At 38.5% G+C, this 20,268-nt stretch overlaps 1 protein-coding gene across 5 annotated transcripts in view; it reads right to left on the bottom strand.

Moving 5' to 3' along the window:
• The window catches only part of CKAP5 (cytoskeleton associated protein 5), a 54,123-nt gene that overhangs the window by 25,843 nt on the left and 8,012 nt on the right, over positions 1 to 20,268 (bottom strand). For all 5 annotated transcript variants that reach the window (XM_032690164.1, XM_032690167.1, XM_032690166.1 and 2 more), the window contains exons 2-17: positions 18,415 to 18,506; positions 17,689 to 17,882; positions 16,378 to 16,584; positions 12,798 to 12,969; positions 11,782 to 11,914; positions 11,393 to 11,496; positions 10,906 to 11,019; positions 10,565 to 10,669; positions 7,916 to 8,005; positions 7,654 to 7,818; positions 6,763 to 6,891; positions 5,770 to 5,952; positions 4,720 to 4,833; positions 3,371 to 3,481; positions 2,055 to 2,147; positions 1,364 to 1,549 (exon numbers count right to left, since the gene is read on the bottom strand). In XM_032690164.1, coding sequence (XP_032546055.1) covers positions 1,364 to 1,549; positions 2,055 to 2,147; positions 3,371 to 3,481; positions 4,720 to 4,833; positions 5,770 to 5,952; positions 6,763 to 6,891; positions 7,654 to 7,818; positions 7,916 to 8,005; positions 10,565 to 10,669; positions 10,906 to 11,019; positions 11,393 to 11,496; positions 11,782 to 11,914; positions 12,798 to 12,969; positions 16,378 to 16,584; positions 17,689 to 17,882; positions 18,415 to 18,471 — 2,157 coding nt within the window. In that variant the 5' untranslated portion in view covers positions 18,472 to 18,506. The remainder of the gene's footprint in view (positions 1 to 1,363; positions 1,550 to 2,054; positions 2,148 to 3,370; positions 3,482 to 4,719; positions 4,834 to 5,769; positions 5,953 to 6,762; positions 6,892 to 7,653; positions 7,819 to 7,915; positions 8,006 to 10,564; positions 10,670 to 10,905; positions 11,020 to 11,392; positions 11,497 to 11,781; positions 11,915 to 12,797; positions 12,970 to 16,377; positions 16,585 to 17,688; positions 17,883 to 18,414; positions 18,507 to 20,268) is intronic.

Below are 20,268 nucleotides of genomic sequence, written 5' to 3'. Positions count from 1 at the left end.
ATTACTGATGTTGGAAGATCATGGAACACATCCTCCTAGATGTGTGCTAAGGCACATGGAGAACAAGGAGGTGACTGAGATGGCCAGCACAGCTTCACCAAGAGCAAGTCCTGCCTGACCAACCACCATAGAAGGCCTTCTATGATGGAGTGACTACATCAGTGGAGTTACAGTTGCCATCTATCTGAACTTCTGTAAGGCCTTTGACATGATCCCCCACAACACGCTTCTAAATTGCAGAGAGATGGATTTGATGAGTGGACTGTTGGGGATAAGGAATTGGTTGAACAGTTGCATCCATAGGGTAGTGGCCAGTGGCTCAGGGTCCTGATGGAATCAGTGACAACGGTGTCCCTCAGGGGTCTGTACCAGGACCAATGCTACTTAACGGCTTCATCAACAACACAAAGGGATTGAGTGCACCCTCAGCAAGTTTGAGATGAACCATGTCGTGTGGTGCAATCAACATGCCTTAAAGATAGGATGCCACCAGAGGGACCTGGACAAGCTCAAGAAGTGGGTCCATAGGAACCTCATGAGGTTCAACAAAGCCAAGTGCAAGATGCTGCACCTGGGTCAGGGCAACCCCTGGTATCAGTAGCAGCTGAAGGGAAGAGAAAGAGTGAGAATGCAACCCTGACAAAGAAGACCTGGAGGTGGACAAGAGGCTAGACAAGAACTGGCAATGTGCATGTTCATCCCAGAAAGCCAGTCATGTCCTGGGTTGCCTCAAAAGCAGCGTGGTCAGCAGGTCAAGGGAAGTTATTCTTCCCTTCTACGCTGGTCTTCTGAGACCCCACCTGGAGCACTGCATCCAGCTCTGGGGTCCCCAGCACAGGAAGGACACAGATTTGATGAAGCAACTCCAGAGAAGAGCCACCAAGATGATTAGAAGAATGGAGCACCTCTCCTATGAGGAAACAGTGACAGAATTGGAATAGTTCAGCCTGAAGAAGAAAAGGCTCCAGGGTGATCTTATTTGCAGCCTTTCAGTACTTGAAGGGGGCCTACAAGAAAATTCTTGACTAGTGCATGTATTGATAGGACAAAGGGGAACAGCTTTAAACTGAAAGGGAAATTGTGAATGCCCCATTCCTGGAAACGTACAAGGCCAGGTTGGATGGGGCTTTGAGCAACCTGGTCTAGTGGAAGGTGTCACTGCCCATGGCAGGGGAGTGTGGACCTAAATGACCTTTAAGGTCCCTTCCAACTCAAACCATTCTATGATTCTGTTTCTGCTTTTGGAGTAACATACCTTCTTCTACCTCACAAGCTCTCTCGCAAACAAATAACTTTCAAGCAACAGAGAAAAAACAAAGATTTAGGATTTACTCCTCAGATGGGAAGGACACTGCTTACTCACCTGCTCAGCAGTCCATGGCAACTGACATGCTTCTGCTATTGCTGTCATGGCTTCTTTTGCATTACTCCCACATTTCACATCACCGACCTTGTCTACAAGACCATCCAGCACAACCTGTGCTGAAGTTTTGGAGAAGTTTCCTTTTTGTGCAATCAATGCAACTATATGCAGCTTCATTTGCATCACCTGGAATGTCCACAACAGCAAGAAAGTTACTCACGTCTTTGTGTATTTTAGAGTGATTTTTTTATTCTATCTACCTATAGCTACATATAAAAAATTAGATGTATTTGGGGATAAACACCAATGTATACAGACATTTTATATGCACACATATTTGTTTTTGTGTGATTATGCACAAAAATTTGTGGGCACATGCAAATGCATATTGTTATATTTATATATACACAATAACACTTGGCAGCCATTATCTACTTTTAGAACTTATATATACACACACATGTATGTACATACATCCAGAGAATGTTTGAAGATATCCAAGTCTCAACTGTCAGCAGAAATAAAACTTAATTTCAGAGTTTATATGTCTCACTGACTACAGATAGAACTGTGGCCATGGTGCTATGACTATCACCAACGACATATGCACCTACAGCCTTTTAGTTGGAAAAATAGTTCACGTTAAGTAACAAAAAAATGAGCTGTTAGTTACTGAAGGATAATGTATTACCTGAAAATTCGTTTCCTTCCAACCAGGTTTCTTGGCCAGCATTCTTACTAGAGCTTGGCAAGGCATTTCACTTCTCTCCATAAGCTCAACAGCCTAAGAGATAAACATTAAGTTAGCCAGTGGGTCAAAAATCATACAAAACTCAAACAGAAGTTCTCGACTGTCCTCTAAATATTTTCTTAATACTGAATTAAGTTGCAGAAATTCTCAGCATAAGAATTTACCTCAAGAACCTTACTACAAGACCCACTTTTACAAGGATCCCATTTACAGGGACTGAGCCAACATTTCAACTATAGCATTTGCATCACTACACTTTATATGTTCTTTAACAAATGTCCTTAAAGACCACTATTGGCCATTCCAGCCCTAAGAATTTAACACTTAACTAAAAACAAACAAAAACCCCCAAACAACCCACTCATCCCTTAAAAAGCTATTTTTGTTTTATAAGATTAAATATATTGTGCACCTTTCACATTGGAATGCTGACTACACAGCCGAGATTCAGCCTGAATGTAATCTAAATTACTGTTTTCTACTTGTTGTTAGGCTTATTCATTCAACTGAAACTGCTATATCTTTACATTTGAATAAAACTGGCTTCTGCAGCAGCATTTTGTTGCAGGCAGTCACCATTTCCTAACTGAAGTTAGCCACTTTTTCTACTAAAATATTAACATTCAGTCACAACTGTAATGGTGTAATGCTATGAACTACTTGTACATCTACAGTGGAAGCCTTTTTGAATCTGAACTCTCAAAGGTCTTCTGATGGATACCATTTGAGTGAGACGTGATGCTTTTTTCATTTGTGACTACATGAAGCACTCTCCACCACTGTGAAGATTGTTAGTATTGTATAGGGCTCCAAACATTAACTATTTACCAGTTGAAATTTTTATTATAATCAATTGCTGCCTAACACACAAAAAGCAGGAACTTATTTGCAACAGATTTAGCCTATTCATTGCAAAACCTTTTGTTTAAACCTAGCTATCTTTGAGATCAAGCTTTAGAATTATTTGGAGTTTTAAAAAGACCTTTAAGAATCCTCAATCAAAATACAAGTATTTTTGACTAAAGCGTAACTATCTACACCAACCCAAAATACTCACTCCACTCTTGTTATGGAACTTAAACCATAATAAGGCACTTGGCTTTTGCAAGTATTGCTTAATCCATCTGAAGTGCTGACATACCACTACTACTAGCATGTCTTTCAGGAGAGTTACCAGGCCTAAAGAGCTGAAGAAATTATTACTCGCTTTTGCTTTCCCTACTTGTCTCTCTTCTTACCAACTGTTACATATTTACCTTCTGAAACTCCTCCATGCAGGCAAGCCTCTCTTTCCAGTTACCACTGTCCAACTGCTGGATACAAGAAGCTGGAAGGACAGCAGCAGCTTTCTCTTCACATACTTCCATCTGCAGACAGACCAGAACAAGGTTAACACCCCACTGTATCCCTTCAGGAGGGCAGCAGCCTTAAGGACAGGTGATATACTGGAATGACCCTTGTACTGTAGTGCATTTACAAAATATGAAAATGGTTCTGTTGTAGGTTGAAAGATTTTGTATGGCTTACAGTTTAGGGGTTTTATGGGTTTGGGAAGCTGCTAAACTGTACTGCAAGAGAAAGGTAATCCCTGGAAAGGATGATAAATTGTGCACACAGTCAAAAATAATCTGGATTACCCACTATTTAGTTACAGAATCAAGCAGAGGTAACCTAAAATCTGCAAGATAATTTTGTATCAAGTCTGAATAAACACTGACAGCAATGAATCAGTAACTGATGAGGGTGGATGGGAAAAAGACATCATCTGCCTCCATTTTAGGAAAATGGAAAATTAAAGTTTTTATTACTAAATAACTTCCCTTGTTTCACTGGTGTCTGTATCACCTTCAGGAACTGTATACTTTTTGTCCACTGCATAACTAGCAATATAACCTGGACACATAATGGAAATTATTTATTCTAAACAACACTCTAAGCATAACTCACAGTGTAAAAAACTTGCAGATACATCTAGCAGAGCTTTAATAGCTTTTTCTGTTACTGTTTGACCTACAGATACCTTAGCTTACCTCGTTCCCTACCAAGAAGGAAGGTAAATGCTCAACTAACATGGAGAATTCAGTCATTTTCTTGAAATGTAACTTGAAATGTAATATGAACAGCCCAGAACAGCCTTGCATTAGTTCATTTAATTATTACTGTATTTCACTTCAGATTTTAATGTAAATTCCAGAAGAATGTATTCTCAGGCTTTTAATACCAAACACCTTCAGCAAATCATGAATACTAAATTACATATGAAGTAGTCATGTCATTACTTTTTTCATTTTTTCCTAGTTCAGGGACAATGATATATCCTGTTATATTAGCATGATTTACTGCTTACTGTTTTAAATGGTCTGGTACCAACAACAGCCTGAAGAACAACTGTATTTACCAAAGATCCATTTCACCAGTTATGAATTTATCCATATCGCTTTCCCTTCTCCTAACAAAAAATTCCCAAAGCGAAACAAAAAACCCACCACCAACAAACCCTCCCCCTCTCCAACTTCAGTGAAAAATTTTATAGTAGCTGCAGAACTGATTACCAAAACTGTAATCACAGAGGACTTCATATTTCAGAGGACAGTAGAATACTCACAGATAGCTCTGACTCAAATATTTCTTTGGTCTCAGGACCCTTCTTGCCTTTAGCCCCAGCACCTCCTGCACCTGCAGCTGTAGCTGGTTTGCCTTTCTTGGGTGGGACCCCAGACTAGAAAGATAATGGATAAATTAGCCAAGATCAAACATGTCTCTAGTTTGACTATCAAAAAGAACTGCTGTTTTTCCACACTTATATATTTTAATGTAAAGAAAATATGTACCTCTTTGGTAGCATAACAGCCACAGTCAAAATAGCTTTCTGCTAAAAGCTTATTTAATTTAATGTTGCTTTCAGACTATAGGTTTTAGGAAACACAGTAAAATCAGGGACACACAAAACAATGAGGGATGAAATGGGAAAGGATGTATGTATTTGTGAGGTCCAGAAAATAATTAATTTATCTATAATATCTAATCAGTATCCATAGGAGAATATAAACTTGTAACTGGTTCTCTTTCCCAGGTTACCAGAGTATCAACAGATTTCAAAAAACATGATTTATTCCACTAGTCACTTCCGGGGAACCCACATGGAGAACTAAGTAGCATATTACAAAGACCACCTATGGTGCTACTGAAGTCAATTTTTAAAATCCAAAGAATAATTTTAAAGAAATATAGGCTAATGGTTCAAATTATTTAAATATAAACAAAGGAACAAACTAAAAATGTTGCTGAAGAGAATACTCAATACTTAATTAGTAACCTTGCTAGTTACAAAAAGAGATGTTGACTTCAGCTAAGTATTACTATATCACCAGAGAGCACATCAATGTTACAACATCTGAGGCTCCTCTGAATGCCTCCAGTGCTTTATCACTATTTCAAAATCAAAACCTGGTATTAAGACATAAGTGACAATACAGTTTGTATCATTAAAAACTGACATTTCATCAAGTACATTCTCAGAAAGTCCCAAATTATTTTTGCTGACAGGCTCACCTACTCCTGCAAAAGGACAGCAATACTTCAGCAGAAGGGGATGTTCAACAGTCCACCTTTGATCTACAGTAACTATTTAATGCAATCACAGACAATCTCCTACCTTCACAGCGGATGCTTTTTTCAGTGGTCCTGCTTTAGTTGCTGCATCTTTTGTTTCTTTATCTGCCCCAGGCCCTGGAAGAGCAGCAGTCTTTCCAGCAACAGGCTTGCCTTCTCTTTTCTCAGCAGCTCCTCCTGTCTTTTTACCATAAACCAGTTCTACCTTCTCAGCACACTCTTTAATCTGCCAAGCAGCAAGAAAAGAAAAGGGGAGGGGCAAGAAGCTTTTTAGCTAAAACAACTGGATGTACAGTGTCCCTTCACCAGCAGTGTTTCAAACTTGATTACTCTGGAAAAAATGTGAAAAGTTCAAGTTGTTTACTTCACAAAATTGTTATCCTGTATTCCTTACAATAGCAAGGTTAACCAGTCAATGGCATCAGCCATGACTGTATTGCCAGAATAATTTTCCTAGTTCAAAATGAAGTGCATTTCTACACAGAGAGAGCATTGACATCCTACTGATATTTAGAGATACTCTGAAGGCTAATTTTTAGCACCTTAAATTACAAAATCTTCATTCAGTCAACACACCTGTCAGTTTATGCAAAAGTTCCAGCAACAAGGTTGTTGGAAAGTAAGTCTTTAATACCAAATCCTGTCTAGTAATATGATTGTGACCTAAAACCTTGTTTCAGGCAACAAAGTGTTCAAAAACAAAGCCCCACTTACAACCAACCAAATCTCACAACCCACTCATAGATAATACAGCCTTGAAAACAGATACTTAACATAATTAACATAAGAATGATAAGGTGCAATGTTACGAGTATTAGTGCATTTTAAGGAGAAGTAAAAAGCTTGATAACCTAGAAGAAATAAGATTCTCAGATTCCCTTCAACACCAGCAGTATTTAAGTAAAAAATAAATTTAAAAAAAATCTTTGTTAGAAGTCACTAGGCTAAAGCATCCTCTTTCATCTTCTCTAGCCTAAGATGCATCTTAAATGGATAAATATGGAGCCTTTTTTACAACATTTATAACAACACTCACCCGATCAAGCTTTAGTTTGTCTACATCTGCTAGAAAAGGATTCACAGCTTTTTCTCCAGCCACCTTCAAGGCAGTGCCTAATGCTTCAAATCCAGCATCTCTTACTTCAGGAGCAGAATCATTGATATGCTGCAGAGAAAGACAACTTGTGTCATGTGACTTGCAGTTCATATCTAAATATCTTCTACATAAATCCCCTCCCCTTTTTTAAAATCCACATCTACTACAGAGTAATCCTTAACACTCCACTGCAGAAAGAAAACGGTTTTCCTATGTACTGACCAAGTCTACAGTTTCTAAGATACAGTCATGTTCCCATCTTTGGGCCTTTCACACAAGAAGAGGTTAAACATTCATGCTTTGATACTGAAACACCATGAAAGTTCACAAGGAGTTAAAAGTTCTGCAGCCTTGTTCGAATCTCCATTTTTTAAGCCAGGACAATCTCCCACAACAAGGAAAGGACTATTTTGCAATAAGAAAAAGTATGTCTCATTATAATTTACATTGGTAAATGCTCCAGTGTCAATGCTGTGTATGAATCAATGGTTCTTTTACTCACAGTAAGTGGTATGCAGTATTCCAATAAAAACTTGTTAGAAATGTCTGCAAGAAGCAAGTGTCTGGAAGTTTAATAGTTGCAAATCACTGTCTTAACCTATTACAAACTTAGTGAGTCTACAGCTTCAGAAAAGCTAAGAAAAAAGAAATTAAATTGTTCCCTTGACTGACAGCCACCTTCAAGTTCGACATCAGTCAAAACTGACTCTGAGGACTATGTAGCACTACTCCTTGCACTACCAGAAGGGTCCTTATCCCAGAACAATCCAATGCTTCAGAACAACAGTGCTCAAGTCAATAACAGAGAAGTATCAACTCCTCCTGCCTTACCTTGAGAAGTGCAGCACAGAAAGGTTTTAACAGGCTTTTTGGTAGAGTAGAAGGTGTGCAGTGTCGGAAGCTTCTTGCAATGAAAAGGGATGTTTGTTGCTTAATTGTTGGGTTTTTGTTGTCCATGACTGCCAAAATATCTTCACTTAGGTTCTGCAGTGTGGTCTACAATGTTGAATAAACAAGCCATTAGTTTCAGTAAAGAGAACAGCAAATCAGAGACCAATTCTCAGACAAGGGGAAAATTTCCACTCTTACTTACTGTAAGAAATATTGCATCAATGGCCTCCTGAAGTGCCTGCACTACCTGAGGTTTCTTCTCTTTAAATTTCTCCAGGATTGTTGGAACAACCTATGGAGAAGGGAAACAAACAAAAACATCAACCCCCTCTTCACTAATATAACAGCAAAGACTGAGAGTCTGCTCCCTGGTACTTTGCAGAGAAGCCAGTAATTCAAACATCACTGCTGTCTCCCTCCAGGGGTACACAACAGCAGAATGAACTAGTTTATTCTAGTGGGTCTCCAATACTAAATTCATTCTAGTCACTACTAACAGATAAAGATTTTGTTAAAAATTTCATAGTACAACTAAACAGAAGGTGAACATACAAGTCCATATAATTACAGATTAATGCTCTAGCTCTACTGGTTTGGAACACAGAGCAATAGAATGGAAATAAACAATTTCACAACACAGAAGTACTGTGCTCTTTTACTATAAGAATCCAAAAAGGCATAACCTGTCCTCTCTTTCCCAGCTTTCTGACAGCCCTAAGCATGGTTCATTGAGAAGTCCTCATCTGACCCATAGCTGACAAGACCATGACTCTAAAGCAAAGTGAATCCTCTGCAGAAATATTTTTCATACCTATCACCTTGAAAAAGTACACCTGACACTAAACTGGAATTTGACAGCAATTTCTACCTAATGTAGGTGCTCAGTCAGTCACTGTTGAAAAACAAACAAATAAAATATTCAAGGAGAAAAAAAATAAAAATAACTATTCAGCAGACGTTCTCGTTTGCCAGTAATATGAGCAGGTCCATTTAAGTATGGTCTCCATAACAGTAAGAACTTCTGTCATGAGCCAGAAACACATATATCTTAACTGTGGAAGGCAGTCTATTTTCAAGATTTTCATAAATGTAACACAGTTCATAGCTTGGAAGCAGTTGGGTGCCTTACAGAAGTTATAAGCTCTTGCATAACACAAAATAGATTTGCTTTCTCCTCAGAAGCCAACTATGTGATCTCAACCCCCTGTAACACACAGTGACTAAGCTCAGGTGGTATACTTTCTTGGGCTGCAGCTTCCAAATTCCCTATTCAGAGACTTCAGTACTCAAAAAACTTCAGTTAACACAGATAGTGCACTGTAAAGGCCCTTATACTTGCTATTGCAGATGCTAGACACCCCTAAACCCCTACAGAGAATAAAGTCAAAAAAAGGAGATACTTAAAATCATTAAGCCTCTGTTTTAGAAAATGCTGACAGCCAGAATGAGTACTTAGAAGCTGTGTCCCATGTGAGAGGAAGGGAAGAAAAGCCAGTCCAGGGCTACAAATGCAGTCAGAAGTGAAGCTGAGGCACTCAATTACAGTGAGCAGTATGATTCTACTCATGATTTCATCTCTTGTTTGAGCACAGACTGCAGACTACCATTACAGTCCTATATTTAACTAATACAGTTCATAATAATCCCACAATTGTAGCAACAATTCTGTTTTATAACACTTCGATGCCCACTCTCAGGAGAAGCCTACATCTTCCTCACAAGTAAATAAATCCAGCAAACAAAGTCAACTGCAAAATGAGTACTGAGATCATGCACTTCATAGCTGCCATTACAGTACTGACAAAGTCATCTTCTCAATGCCATTTGCTTGGCAACCACAGAGCGACACCCTTATTTTAGAAGCTTGGCTTTTTTCAATACTAACTCTGTAGCTATGAGGATTAACCATTAGAAATCAAGTGTAAACAGATGTAGAGAATGCTTCTTACAACTACAGACAGCTTTCGGAATCACAAAGAGTGTCTAAACCGTTGTTCAGAGTTCAGGAGACTTGGATGTTTCTGAAGCAGTGAAATTCAGTAACTTCCCAATTCAAATACAACACTACCGGCAGCCAGGCACATCAGTTCTCTCTGTCTCTAAGCTCTTAACTCCATCACTCTTGCTTATCACATGAAAAATTTGATTGAGCAGCTTAAAGAACACAGTAACAGAGGCTTGAGAAACAAGTGAGAACTGCAATTATAAAAGCTCCCTTCGTTTGTAAGCTTTCCTGTATTCCCTGATATTAGCTGTTGGTAAGAGATGAGCAGCAAAGGAGAACAAAGAGCACTACATTAGATGACCAGAACATTTTGGTACCAAAAATCTCAGAAGCAGACAAAAAAACCCCACCAAACAAAAAAAAAAACAAAAACAAAAAACCAAAACCAAAAACCAAACAAAGACCAGACAACAAAGAAACAAAACACCCACCACCTACCTCCCCCAGCATTCAAAAAAATCTAACCAACATAAAACATAGACCACAGAGCTGCTAAGTAGAACTCTGATTCAGAAGCTATTTTTTCCACTGAGGCCTAAAAATGCATTTCTGTGGGTGTATCTCGAGGATGAAGTAAAGTAAATAAAGCTCATTTCATGGCAGAATAATTCAGTTTTCTTAGTACAGAAGATTTATATTGCAATAGAAAACTTCATGTTGCTGGATATGAATAAAGAAGGTCCTTTCAAACTTAAGCCGCAAAGACCTTGGCAGGTATTTCAGTGCTTGCTCCTTTAAGGGGTAGGTAAGCATTCATAATTGTATAAAGAATACCTTTGAAAGTACCAAAAGAAAAAAGGTGTCCAGCATCAATAAAATCAGAAAAAAGTACATACTCTTACTTACATGCCCTGCATACTGTCCAAACTTCTTTCGGAGGCCAGTAGCTAGTCCAGCAAGGCATTTGGCAGCCAAAGCTACTAACATAACATTTGTATCCTTTCCAACAACCTGAACAGAAAAAAACCCAAACAAACAATGTTAAAGACTGAAAACCCAAGTTTTAGAGACATGGAAGAATTTCTCCACATAGCTGGTGGGCCACAGATTGGGTTATTTCCACCACTATTCCGGTTAATAATTTTCTACTCAGGAGTACTGCCTCAACTGTAACTTTTAAACTATAATACAAATTAATTACAAAAAATATTAATATATATATGAGCACTCTGGGTTTTATTTATTACCTTTTTGAGAACTTTCACCAAGTCTGCATAGTCTCCTGATTCCAACTTGGGATTTTTCACTAATAGTTCAACAGCCTCTAGAGCTTCTTTCCTTTCTTGCCACTTTTTTGCTTCCTGTAGAGCAAATAATTTACATTAACCTACAAATGTAAACAGTTCTAGAGAAGCATACTTGCCCCAAACCATAGATTAAAGATTTTAATTCCATCCTCCTGAGAAAACCAAGATCTCCCTGCAGTTCAACATCAGCAATTGCAATGAAATACAAATTCCAGTCCTTTCCCAGGACACATCTCAGCTCCTTAAAATTACTTCTTTCTTGCTGCTAAACTCAATTGTGAGATCATTTATGAGTGTATATTTCACTTACACTAGCTTGTTATTATCCATGCAGCACTAAAGCATACATTGCAGAATGTCTGTAAGTCTTAAGACTCATCAGCTCCACGTCATAGAATTAACAGGTAGTATTTAGGTTTATGCTTACTATTTTCTCATAGAAGTCTTTGGGAAGCTTGGAAAGAATTTCTACAGCTTCAAGCAACTCATATGCATCTACTTGTGGTACCGTCTCTTCCTCATCATCACCTCCTGCAACCAGGAGAGAAAAGTATAAGCAGAGCGACGCAAAATTTTGACTAGAGCACCACCTAAGGCTCATTGTTCAGAAAGTGCTGTCAGCAGTTGTGATTTTGCTATTTTAAAGGACAGATATTATTTCATATCAAGCTTCTGTCCCAGACATGTCTTGTGTAGTGCACCCTGTATGTTTCGCACCAGTCTGAGTAAAAGCTCCTTTACAATTTAACACATTCCTTCACAATCTGTATACCAGTAATATATTTTTCAATGGAGTTCAGAGATTAAACAGCTTACCTCCATCTGCATCCCCTCCAACTGCCTGCTGCTGCTCAAATTTTGCCTTCAGCTCCTGTTGGGAACGTAGGAACCTGGTCTGCCTAGGAACAGCTGATGACACTTTGATCCACTCTTCTTCCAGCTCTTTTAGCTGCCGAAAGGGAAAAGAATCATCATATTGGAGACATTATGCACAAGCATAACACAAGCAACTCATTATATTTTTCCCATCTCCAAGCCAAGACAGCACTACCTTTAAGTTCTTATTTTGCCATTAAAGGAGTAACTTCACATTCACTGTTCAGAAGATTTTTGTCTAAGTATAACCACAGAACAGAATACTATCAATGCAAAACATTTACCTAGGAACCAATTCTAGAACAGTCAGAATGGTGTGGTCCCTCTGTAGAGGCTTTGAAATAAAAATGGCTGAGCATGAAGGAAGATCTCCATTACGGCCATGCTATTATTACACACTAAAACTAAGATGAAACAAACATGCTCAGCTACTTTTGAGAAACAGTGTAGGTTTTTATAACCGTGCATTTTTACAGCAAGCTACTGTTTTCCACCTGAACACTATTAACTGAAGTGGGTAGGAGGGAAGGACGCATAATTTATAAAGTTTTAAAACAATGGAATGTTCTATCATAATGCAATGCCACTTCCTGAAATGGAACAGTCACACCCTGAACACCATCACAACAAGTATGAAGGGATGCACAGAGAAAAAAACTTCGGTAAAAAAAGAAAACCAAGAATGAAAATGGTTGACTTAAAGACTTTCAGTGCAGGGGTCTTTTATAGGGCAACCATTCTACTACTCAATTCCACTCCTCAGATTCAATAGGATGCTCAGAGCAACAAAACATTGTTACAATTTCCTTACAAAGAGTGACTAACATTTTGGGTAAAGTTACAGGAAGCTAAAAAATACATTCCAGCTTTAAGAAGATCCAACACTACAGAATCAGGGAGGGTGAGCATGGAAGTGTTCTATCAAACATTTGGATACAGAACAACTTTCTGCCTACCTGAACAGAATTTATGTTCTGCAATGGAGGTCTCAAAGCATCCCTTATCCAACGGTAGATCTCCACAGCAAGGAGCTTGGCTTCATCTCGAACAGCCTTCTCCCGAGATTCAAAAAGTTTTGGCAATACTTTGATGATTGGCTTCAGTGAAATTATTTTTGAACCAAATTCACTGTAAGTTAAACACATGGAATAGCATCAGGGTCCAGGTAGAAACCAGGGAGTGATTCACAAGTAATAACTCATTTTTAAAGAAACAATCTATGAACGTCTTCCGGTGCACATTTAGGGATTGTGTCATTTCTCAAATCATTATTATAGATATTATTTTGTGATGCTACTGAGCTACTGTAAAATTTAAAGAATACTTGCCCCACCAAAATTACCCTCCACACCTATCTTGGAATTACAAAACCAATTCTAAAATTACTTCAGAGTACTTAATCCAAACTGGTGCTTAAATGTGCCCCCTTGACAGGGGCAAGGGAGTGGAGAAAAAAAGAAAAAGAAAGAAGCTGTCCTTAGACAAAAATTTGTCTGACCTACTTTTTTTAAATCAGAACAGAATCTCCTTTGTCTATCCTTGGAGGCAAACTGCAGTAAAAGCATTAGTCACTTTTCCACTTGTTGGACTAGATAATTATAGGGAGCTTGGGTCATCTTCACAGAAAACATACGTGTTGAAATACATGCCACTGGAAGGACCCATAAAACAAGTTTCCCCAGCCAACCACCCCTCCTTGTCAGCAGATTCTACATGTTGTTGAACTTAATATACAAAACTTTCTCTTTCAGTCACTGACGAGTGAGAACACAAGAACTTTCTTTTCAAACTCGCGGTAAAGTTAACTGCTATAGTTATTAAGGCATCATATATAAATCACCTCAAAAGCAATAAATTGTTTTGATTCAGAAGCATTTCCTCTTCAGAATGCTGAAGTAACCTTTCTACTAAGCACACTTTCTCTTATGTTTCCCTCCAATCAAGTTCCACATGAAAAAGCTAGTAAAAAAGGCTGCTCAAGAACTAAAACTCATATATCTTACTTTCTAGAAATTCTAGTGCCTATCATTTTATAGCCATGCCCAGTTTGAAAAATATTAAGTATTAAAACCTTTAAGAGATATCTTGGAAGCAACACAATTTAAATGCAGAATATGATGCCCAAGATTTTTATTTTTGTATCATGACTCAAAAAGAGAGCATACTGGGAAGAGTGCCTATACAAACTTACTCTTAGCTAATTCATATAAGCTAATTTATATAACAATACAAGAAAGAACAAAAACCTTAGCACAAGATAGAAAACATCAGAAGCTAAAGTAGTTCTGCATTCAAGCTACCCACCTAGGTACAACATAGACAAATTTTGTTATCAATGTAGAAAGGTTCTCAAAGCACAAGACAAATTCAGGTAGCAACACAGTTCAGAAACAGAAGATGAAGTTTAAGCCCATAGGGCTCTATGAAAGAATTTGATCTTAACATCAAAGATAATAAAATACCGCACATAAGAAAAAAAGTAGATGCAGCACATTTTATAGGACTGGGTAGTTGAAAGATACTGAGGATGGTTATGCAGGTTTCTAATTACACTGCACTGTTAAAGGACATTTCACTAGATTAGGCAATTTAAAATAGCTAAAATATATTCTTAAATATGGGACAGTAGTTTCACTTAGCAGAAACACAGATAATGTGCTAAGCACAATGCTTTTGACTTTTAACAGAAGCCTGAAGCAGTTTAACAAGGACTATCTATATATATGCCTCAGCAAGTCCTCTAAAACATACACAGCAGAAGACACTCCATATACATTATACAGTTATCACACGAGCTACTTTACTCAGAAAAGTTTTCTGTCCATTAATTCCAAAATTATCTGTTTCCTTTAAAAAAAAAAAACCTAATGGACATTGAATTACATATACACCAAGAATTTTACAAAGCCCCAGTATTTTTCACTCCAAGGTACCAAATACACTTGACATGGAACAAAAAAGAAAAATATTACTGAAACGTACTACCTTATCTCAGATTGGACTTGGTTTTTAGGGAGCATTATCTGCTCTCCTTTTTAAAAAAGTGGGGTTCCAAAGGGCTCCATCTTAGGCCCTGTGCTCTTCAAAATCTTCATAAATGACTTGGACACAGGACTGGAAGGGATACTAAGCAAGTTTACAGACAAACAAAACTGGGAGGAGCTGTTGAGTTCCTCAAAGGCAGGGAGGCCCTGCAGAGAGACCTCAACAAACTGGAGAGATGGGCAATCACCAGTCATATGACGTTCAGTAAAGGGAAGCGCCAGATTCTGCACCTGGAATGGGGCAACCCTGGATGTACATACAGTCTGAGGAATGAGATACTGGAAAGCAGTGCCATGGGAAGGGACCTGTGGGTCGTGCTCGATGGCAAGTTGAATATGAGTCAGCAGTGCCCTGGCAGCCAGGAGGGCCACCTGTGTCCTGGGGGGCACCAGGGAAAGTATCGCCAGCTGGTCCAGGGAGGGGATTGTCCCGCTCTGCTCTGCACTGGTGTGGCCTCACCTTGAATATTGTGTCCAGTTTGGGCAGCCACAATATAAAAAAAGATATTAAGCCCTTAGAGTGTCCAAAGGGCAACAAAGATGGTGAAGAGCCCTGAGGGGAAGCCATATGAGGAGCAGCTGAGGTCACTTGGTCTGTTCAGCCTGGAGAAGAGGAGACTGAGGGGAAACCTCACTGCAGTTACAACTTCCTTGTGAGGGGAAGAGGAGGGGCAGGCACTGATCTCTTCTCTGTGGTGACCAGTGACAGGACCCGAGGGAATATCCTGAAGTTGGGTCAGAGAAGGTTTAGGTTGGATATTACAAAAAGGTTCTTCACCCAGAGGGTAGTTGGGCACTGGAACAGGCTCCCCAGGGAAGTGGTCACAGCACCAAGCCTGACAGAGTTCAAGAAGCACTTGGATGATACCCTGAGGCACATGGTGTGACTTGGGGATAGTTCTGTGCAGGAACAGGAGTTGAACTTGAGGATTCTGGTGGTTCCCTTCCAACTCAGTATATTCTGTGATTCTGTAATTATTACACAGACAGTGGAAGCTTAGTGTGCAATGAGGGTTTTTTTTAAACTGTCTTCTAAAAACACACACTGTGTACCCAACTAAACATCCATCAGTGAGAAAAACTGTTTTTAAGAAAAAAACCCCGAACTGTATTTAGTTTTCACATTCAGTTAGTTTATTTCAAGTATTCAGAAGAGGAGAAGCCTCACAGTCTAGAATAAGACACTAATTTTGCTCTTCTTTCAGAGGTCTGCTGTGAAAATGTAAGTTTGGTAAACAGCTACCACAAATGAAAGAGATTCAGATGAGGTTTGTACAACATGGACAACCCTTGCATTCAACAAGTCCCATGATGCTCTGAACTGCTGTTGTCAAGATGTATCAGTTCAGGAAAGATTCATTCTATTCAACACTAACAAGCCAAGGGCCTGCTAAAGACTTAAGCAGTAAATTAGACTCCACACATTGCTGAGAAAAAAGGAAAAAAGAAAACCATAAAAAAAAAATACCACTTTAAAAAACTAAAAGCTTACCTTAGTGCTCTCCTCAGTGTCTCTATACATGCTACTATGATTTTGGGGTTTTTGTTATCCAGACCCTTTAATAATTCTTCTTGTATCGCCTCCCCTTTCTCGATTTCTATATACATTAGACATATATCTAGACCCAGTTCTTTGGCTCTGGCTTTTGGCTGATTGAACACCTTATTTACAACTCCAGATGCTACTTCTCCGGTTGTCCTGAAAGATGAGAGAGTACCACTTTTAGAACATTTATGTGAATTAAGTGTTCTACACCATTATCCACAGAAAAAAAAGTACACACAACAGAAAAATCAGATTAAAACCCAGCAAGTCCTCATACAAAAGAGACTATATCCTAAGCTAATTTTGAAAGTATTAACCTTTTGTAAGGGATAACTTCAACCTCTAGTTTAATCAAAAGAGCTCCTGCAGATCATAATTAACATGTTTCTAATATCAGACTACACCAGTGAATAGTAAACACTCCCAAAAGTGTATTAAAAAACACTAGCTGAGGTTAAAAAATAAATGCCATGTCCTGGAACTGTATATGTTACAGTTAACATAGTTAACATACTGCATCAGTACATAATCCCAGCACAGGATTTCACATACATTTCCAAGCTTCAAATAAATTCTATTATTTACACCACTTTTAAATCAAGGACTTTGCAAGGTTGTTACGTTTTTAAACAAAACTTTGGATTTATTTGTTTTTTTAAATAAGACTTGTATTCATTTCATCAGGTCACAAAGTCAGTAGACCAAAGCATTAATCTAGCCCGTTAGGTGCTTATATTTCACCCTCAGGATTATGGCCTATTTCATGGGCTCAACAACAGAGAAGTACTAAAAAACATCCATAAAGAAACTGGCAGGTATGAAGATTAATATTGGTTAGGTTGGATGCAACATCACATAAACATAACTACATTTTATTTAATGTATGAATTACAAAAATATTCCCCTGAAAAAAAGGCTCCCTGTACAGATAGCCTGCTTTAGTCAAACAGAACAGGGATTCTAGTTCCCAGCACCTACACTACCACATTACCGATTCACTTTCTTTGCCATTTCAGAAATTTTTACTACTGCCATTAGTAGCTTCTTAGAACATTGTAAGCAATGTTAATATGCATATGGAGGCCATCTACAAGGAAAGCCTGCCATTTGGCAAATTCTCTGGATTACAGAGCAAATTCTGCTCTCAACAAGAGATCAGAATTGTTAGCGATCACTCCACGATTTCTGTGCAGCCTTTCTCAGAGAGTACACTAAACTGTCCTAACAGCCTAACAGCAGCAAGAAAAAGCTACTTACTTCCCAGCTACATGAGCATTTTCAACATAAGCAAGCGCTGCTTCCAGTCCTTTCAGCTGAGCCACTGCATTGGAGTCTGTCACAAATTTCTTTATCAATCCAAGATACTTGGACCATTCGGGACTCTTTTCATCATCTATCTTCTGGAAGAGCTTAAGGGCTTCTTCATAACCATTTAATCTCGCTTTCCACAGCTGGAAGCAGAAATAGGACATTTAAATGTTGTGCTAGTACAATCTTAATCTCACAAAGCTCTTCAATCATGTTTGAAAGTATGGTCAGCAATCTGGCATCCGCAGACTTCTTTTCAATGTCTATTTGAATAACATGCAACAGGACAAAACACTTGTTTTTCTCCCACGAAGAATGATCTGGCTAGAGAGATGTCAGTCTTCCCCACTGCTCTTCATTAGTTCTAACAACCACTGATGAGGAGGTGGGAGCCCAACAATGGTTTCAGCTACAGATGAATAATGAGTGTATGAGTGTACTGATCTTTCAGCACACAAGCTTACACCATGTACAGTATAATGCCACTAAAATCTGCTTAATAAAGGTTATTCAGCCTCTGGGTTGGATAGAGCTGATGCAGTTTAAGAGCTGTTAATACACATGCTATGTGGCTGTCAAGATTACCTAACCATGATGCATAGATAGAGAAGCTCTACAGAATCACCACAAGCAGAGATACACAGTAAGCCAAACCCAAAAGACAGGACTTCCTACCTTGTGTTCGCATTTCTGGTCAATGGGCAGTTTCATCCACTCACTGTCATCCCCCATTGTAAGTCAGGCTCTCTCTGTAATTACAGTAATTCCTGTGGAGACAGGGACAAGTTAGAAAACAGAAAAATACATGTTGGGTATATACATACTTGTACCTAAAAACCCCACCACACCAACCCACCAAATAAAAAAAAAAAGGACAATTCTGTAGCAAATCTCACTGCTAATATGCAACCCAAGTTTGTAATTATATTTAGATACACACTACAAAGACCAGACCACTATTTTGTTAGCCCTGTAAAGCTACCAGATGCCATTAGAGAGCAGTGCGATTTGTAGTATTTCAGATAGCAGAAGTCCCAATCTGTGAAAATTTTAGTATGCAGAGAAGGCATGCAGAATATAACCTCATCTAAGCTCCAGGGAGAATGTACTATGATTAAGGCACTAAACCAAAATGAGTTCCCATCAACACTATAAAACTGACTTTTACTGACACGTGCTTTCAGCAACAGGTGCCATGAATCAGTGTCAAAAAATAATCGGGTGCTAGTGTAAGGACAATCATTTTAACAACTTCATAAACAGCACAACTGAAATGATCAGTTACTACAAGAAGAACAAAACCCATTTTTGGCCTTAATTCTAATGTAGCCACCCTCAGCAACTGACAACAAGAGATCAGTGTTTTGCCACGTGTAGGGCTCAAATTCTTACTCCTTTGAGTTTAAGTGTTTTCCCCCTCTCCCCTCTCCTTTTGATTAAAATAAGAATGTTGACCATTAGGGTACAAGAAACAAAATCTCGGGCTTAATGCTCATCTCAGACATATTGTGCAATGTAACTTGACTGCTCAGAGAATAATGAGAGAACATGCCTGACACAGGGAGATCAGCAAAATTAAAATAGCAGCAGCAGTAACAAGGGCTCCCAACGCTATTTTATACAAACAAAATCAAACCAGAGAGGACATAACATTTCAGCACACCAGTCTGAATGCATAGACAAAGACAAAAACTCTATAAACTGGCCAGCACACACAACAATTTATCACTAAAGGCAGATAAGTATACAACACTAGCACAATGCTCCTAACAGAAATTCTTAACAGAAACACTATGCCAGCAAAGCTGTATACTTTAGCCTAAAAAGTATTTCACCTAATACTCAGAGGTTTTGTGCAGAAAATTAATCCCTGTAATTGGTAGGGGGGTAATTTCACTGGTATAAGTTAATATAAGCAAATTCTCCAAAGCTTTCTGTCAGCCAACAACACTAACGTACAGCTAACTCTATAGCAAAATTAGGGTAGCAACAGCCCACAATAAAAACAGTATTTTATTCCTTCCTGGGATTAGTTAGAAGATACATAAAAACATAATAACCCAACTTCCCAATAATTAAAAAAGTAAAACCAAAAGAAACACAAAGAACTCCAAAACCCCCACCAGTCACAAATACACACCCACAGTGTGCTTACCTTAAATATCTACAAGTTCCTATGGATGTTAATACTGTTCTCACAATAATTGCACAAACCTAATAATCTGCCCAATGGCAATAAAACACAAGTCAATGTCAAAACAGAAGTTGACAACATACATAAACAAGTGCATCCAGGCATTAAGGTTTGCCCTTCTCATTTCCTTTCTCATCACAAATAGCAATATGGCTATTTTTTTCTTGACATCAGCATAGTATACTGAAAAGTTTGCTTTTAAAGAAAAAAAAAAGGTAAAAAAATATTGTTGAGTGGGCCAAAGAACTGTAAACCACTGGGAATGAAAGCATCACTCTGCTCATTACGTAAGAAGCAAAGTACTCAGAAGTAAGGCTGCCTAAAGCCCATTCTAC

The sequence above is a fragment of the Chiroxiphia lanceolata genome, chromosome 6 (genome assembly GCF_009829145.1).
Source record: "Chiroxiphia lanceolata isolate bChiLan1 chromosome 6, bChiLan1.pri, whole genome shotgun sequence".
Lineage (NCBI taxonomy): Eukaryota > Metazoa > Chordata > Aves > Passeriformes > Pipridae > Chiroxiphia > Chiroxiphia lanceolata.
This window is presented reverse-complemented; position numbering and strand designations above follow the sequence as displayed.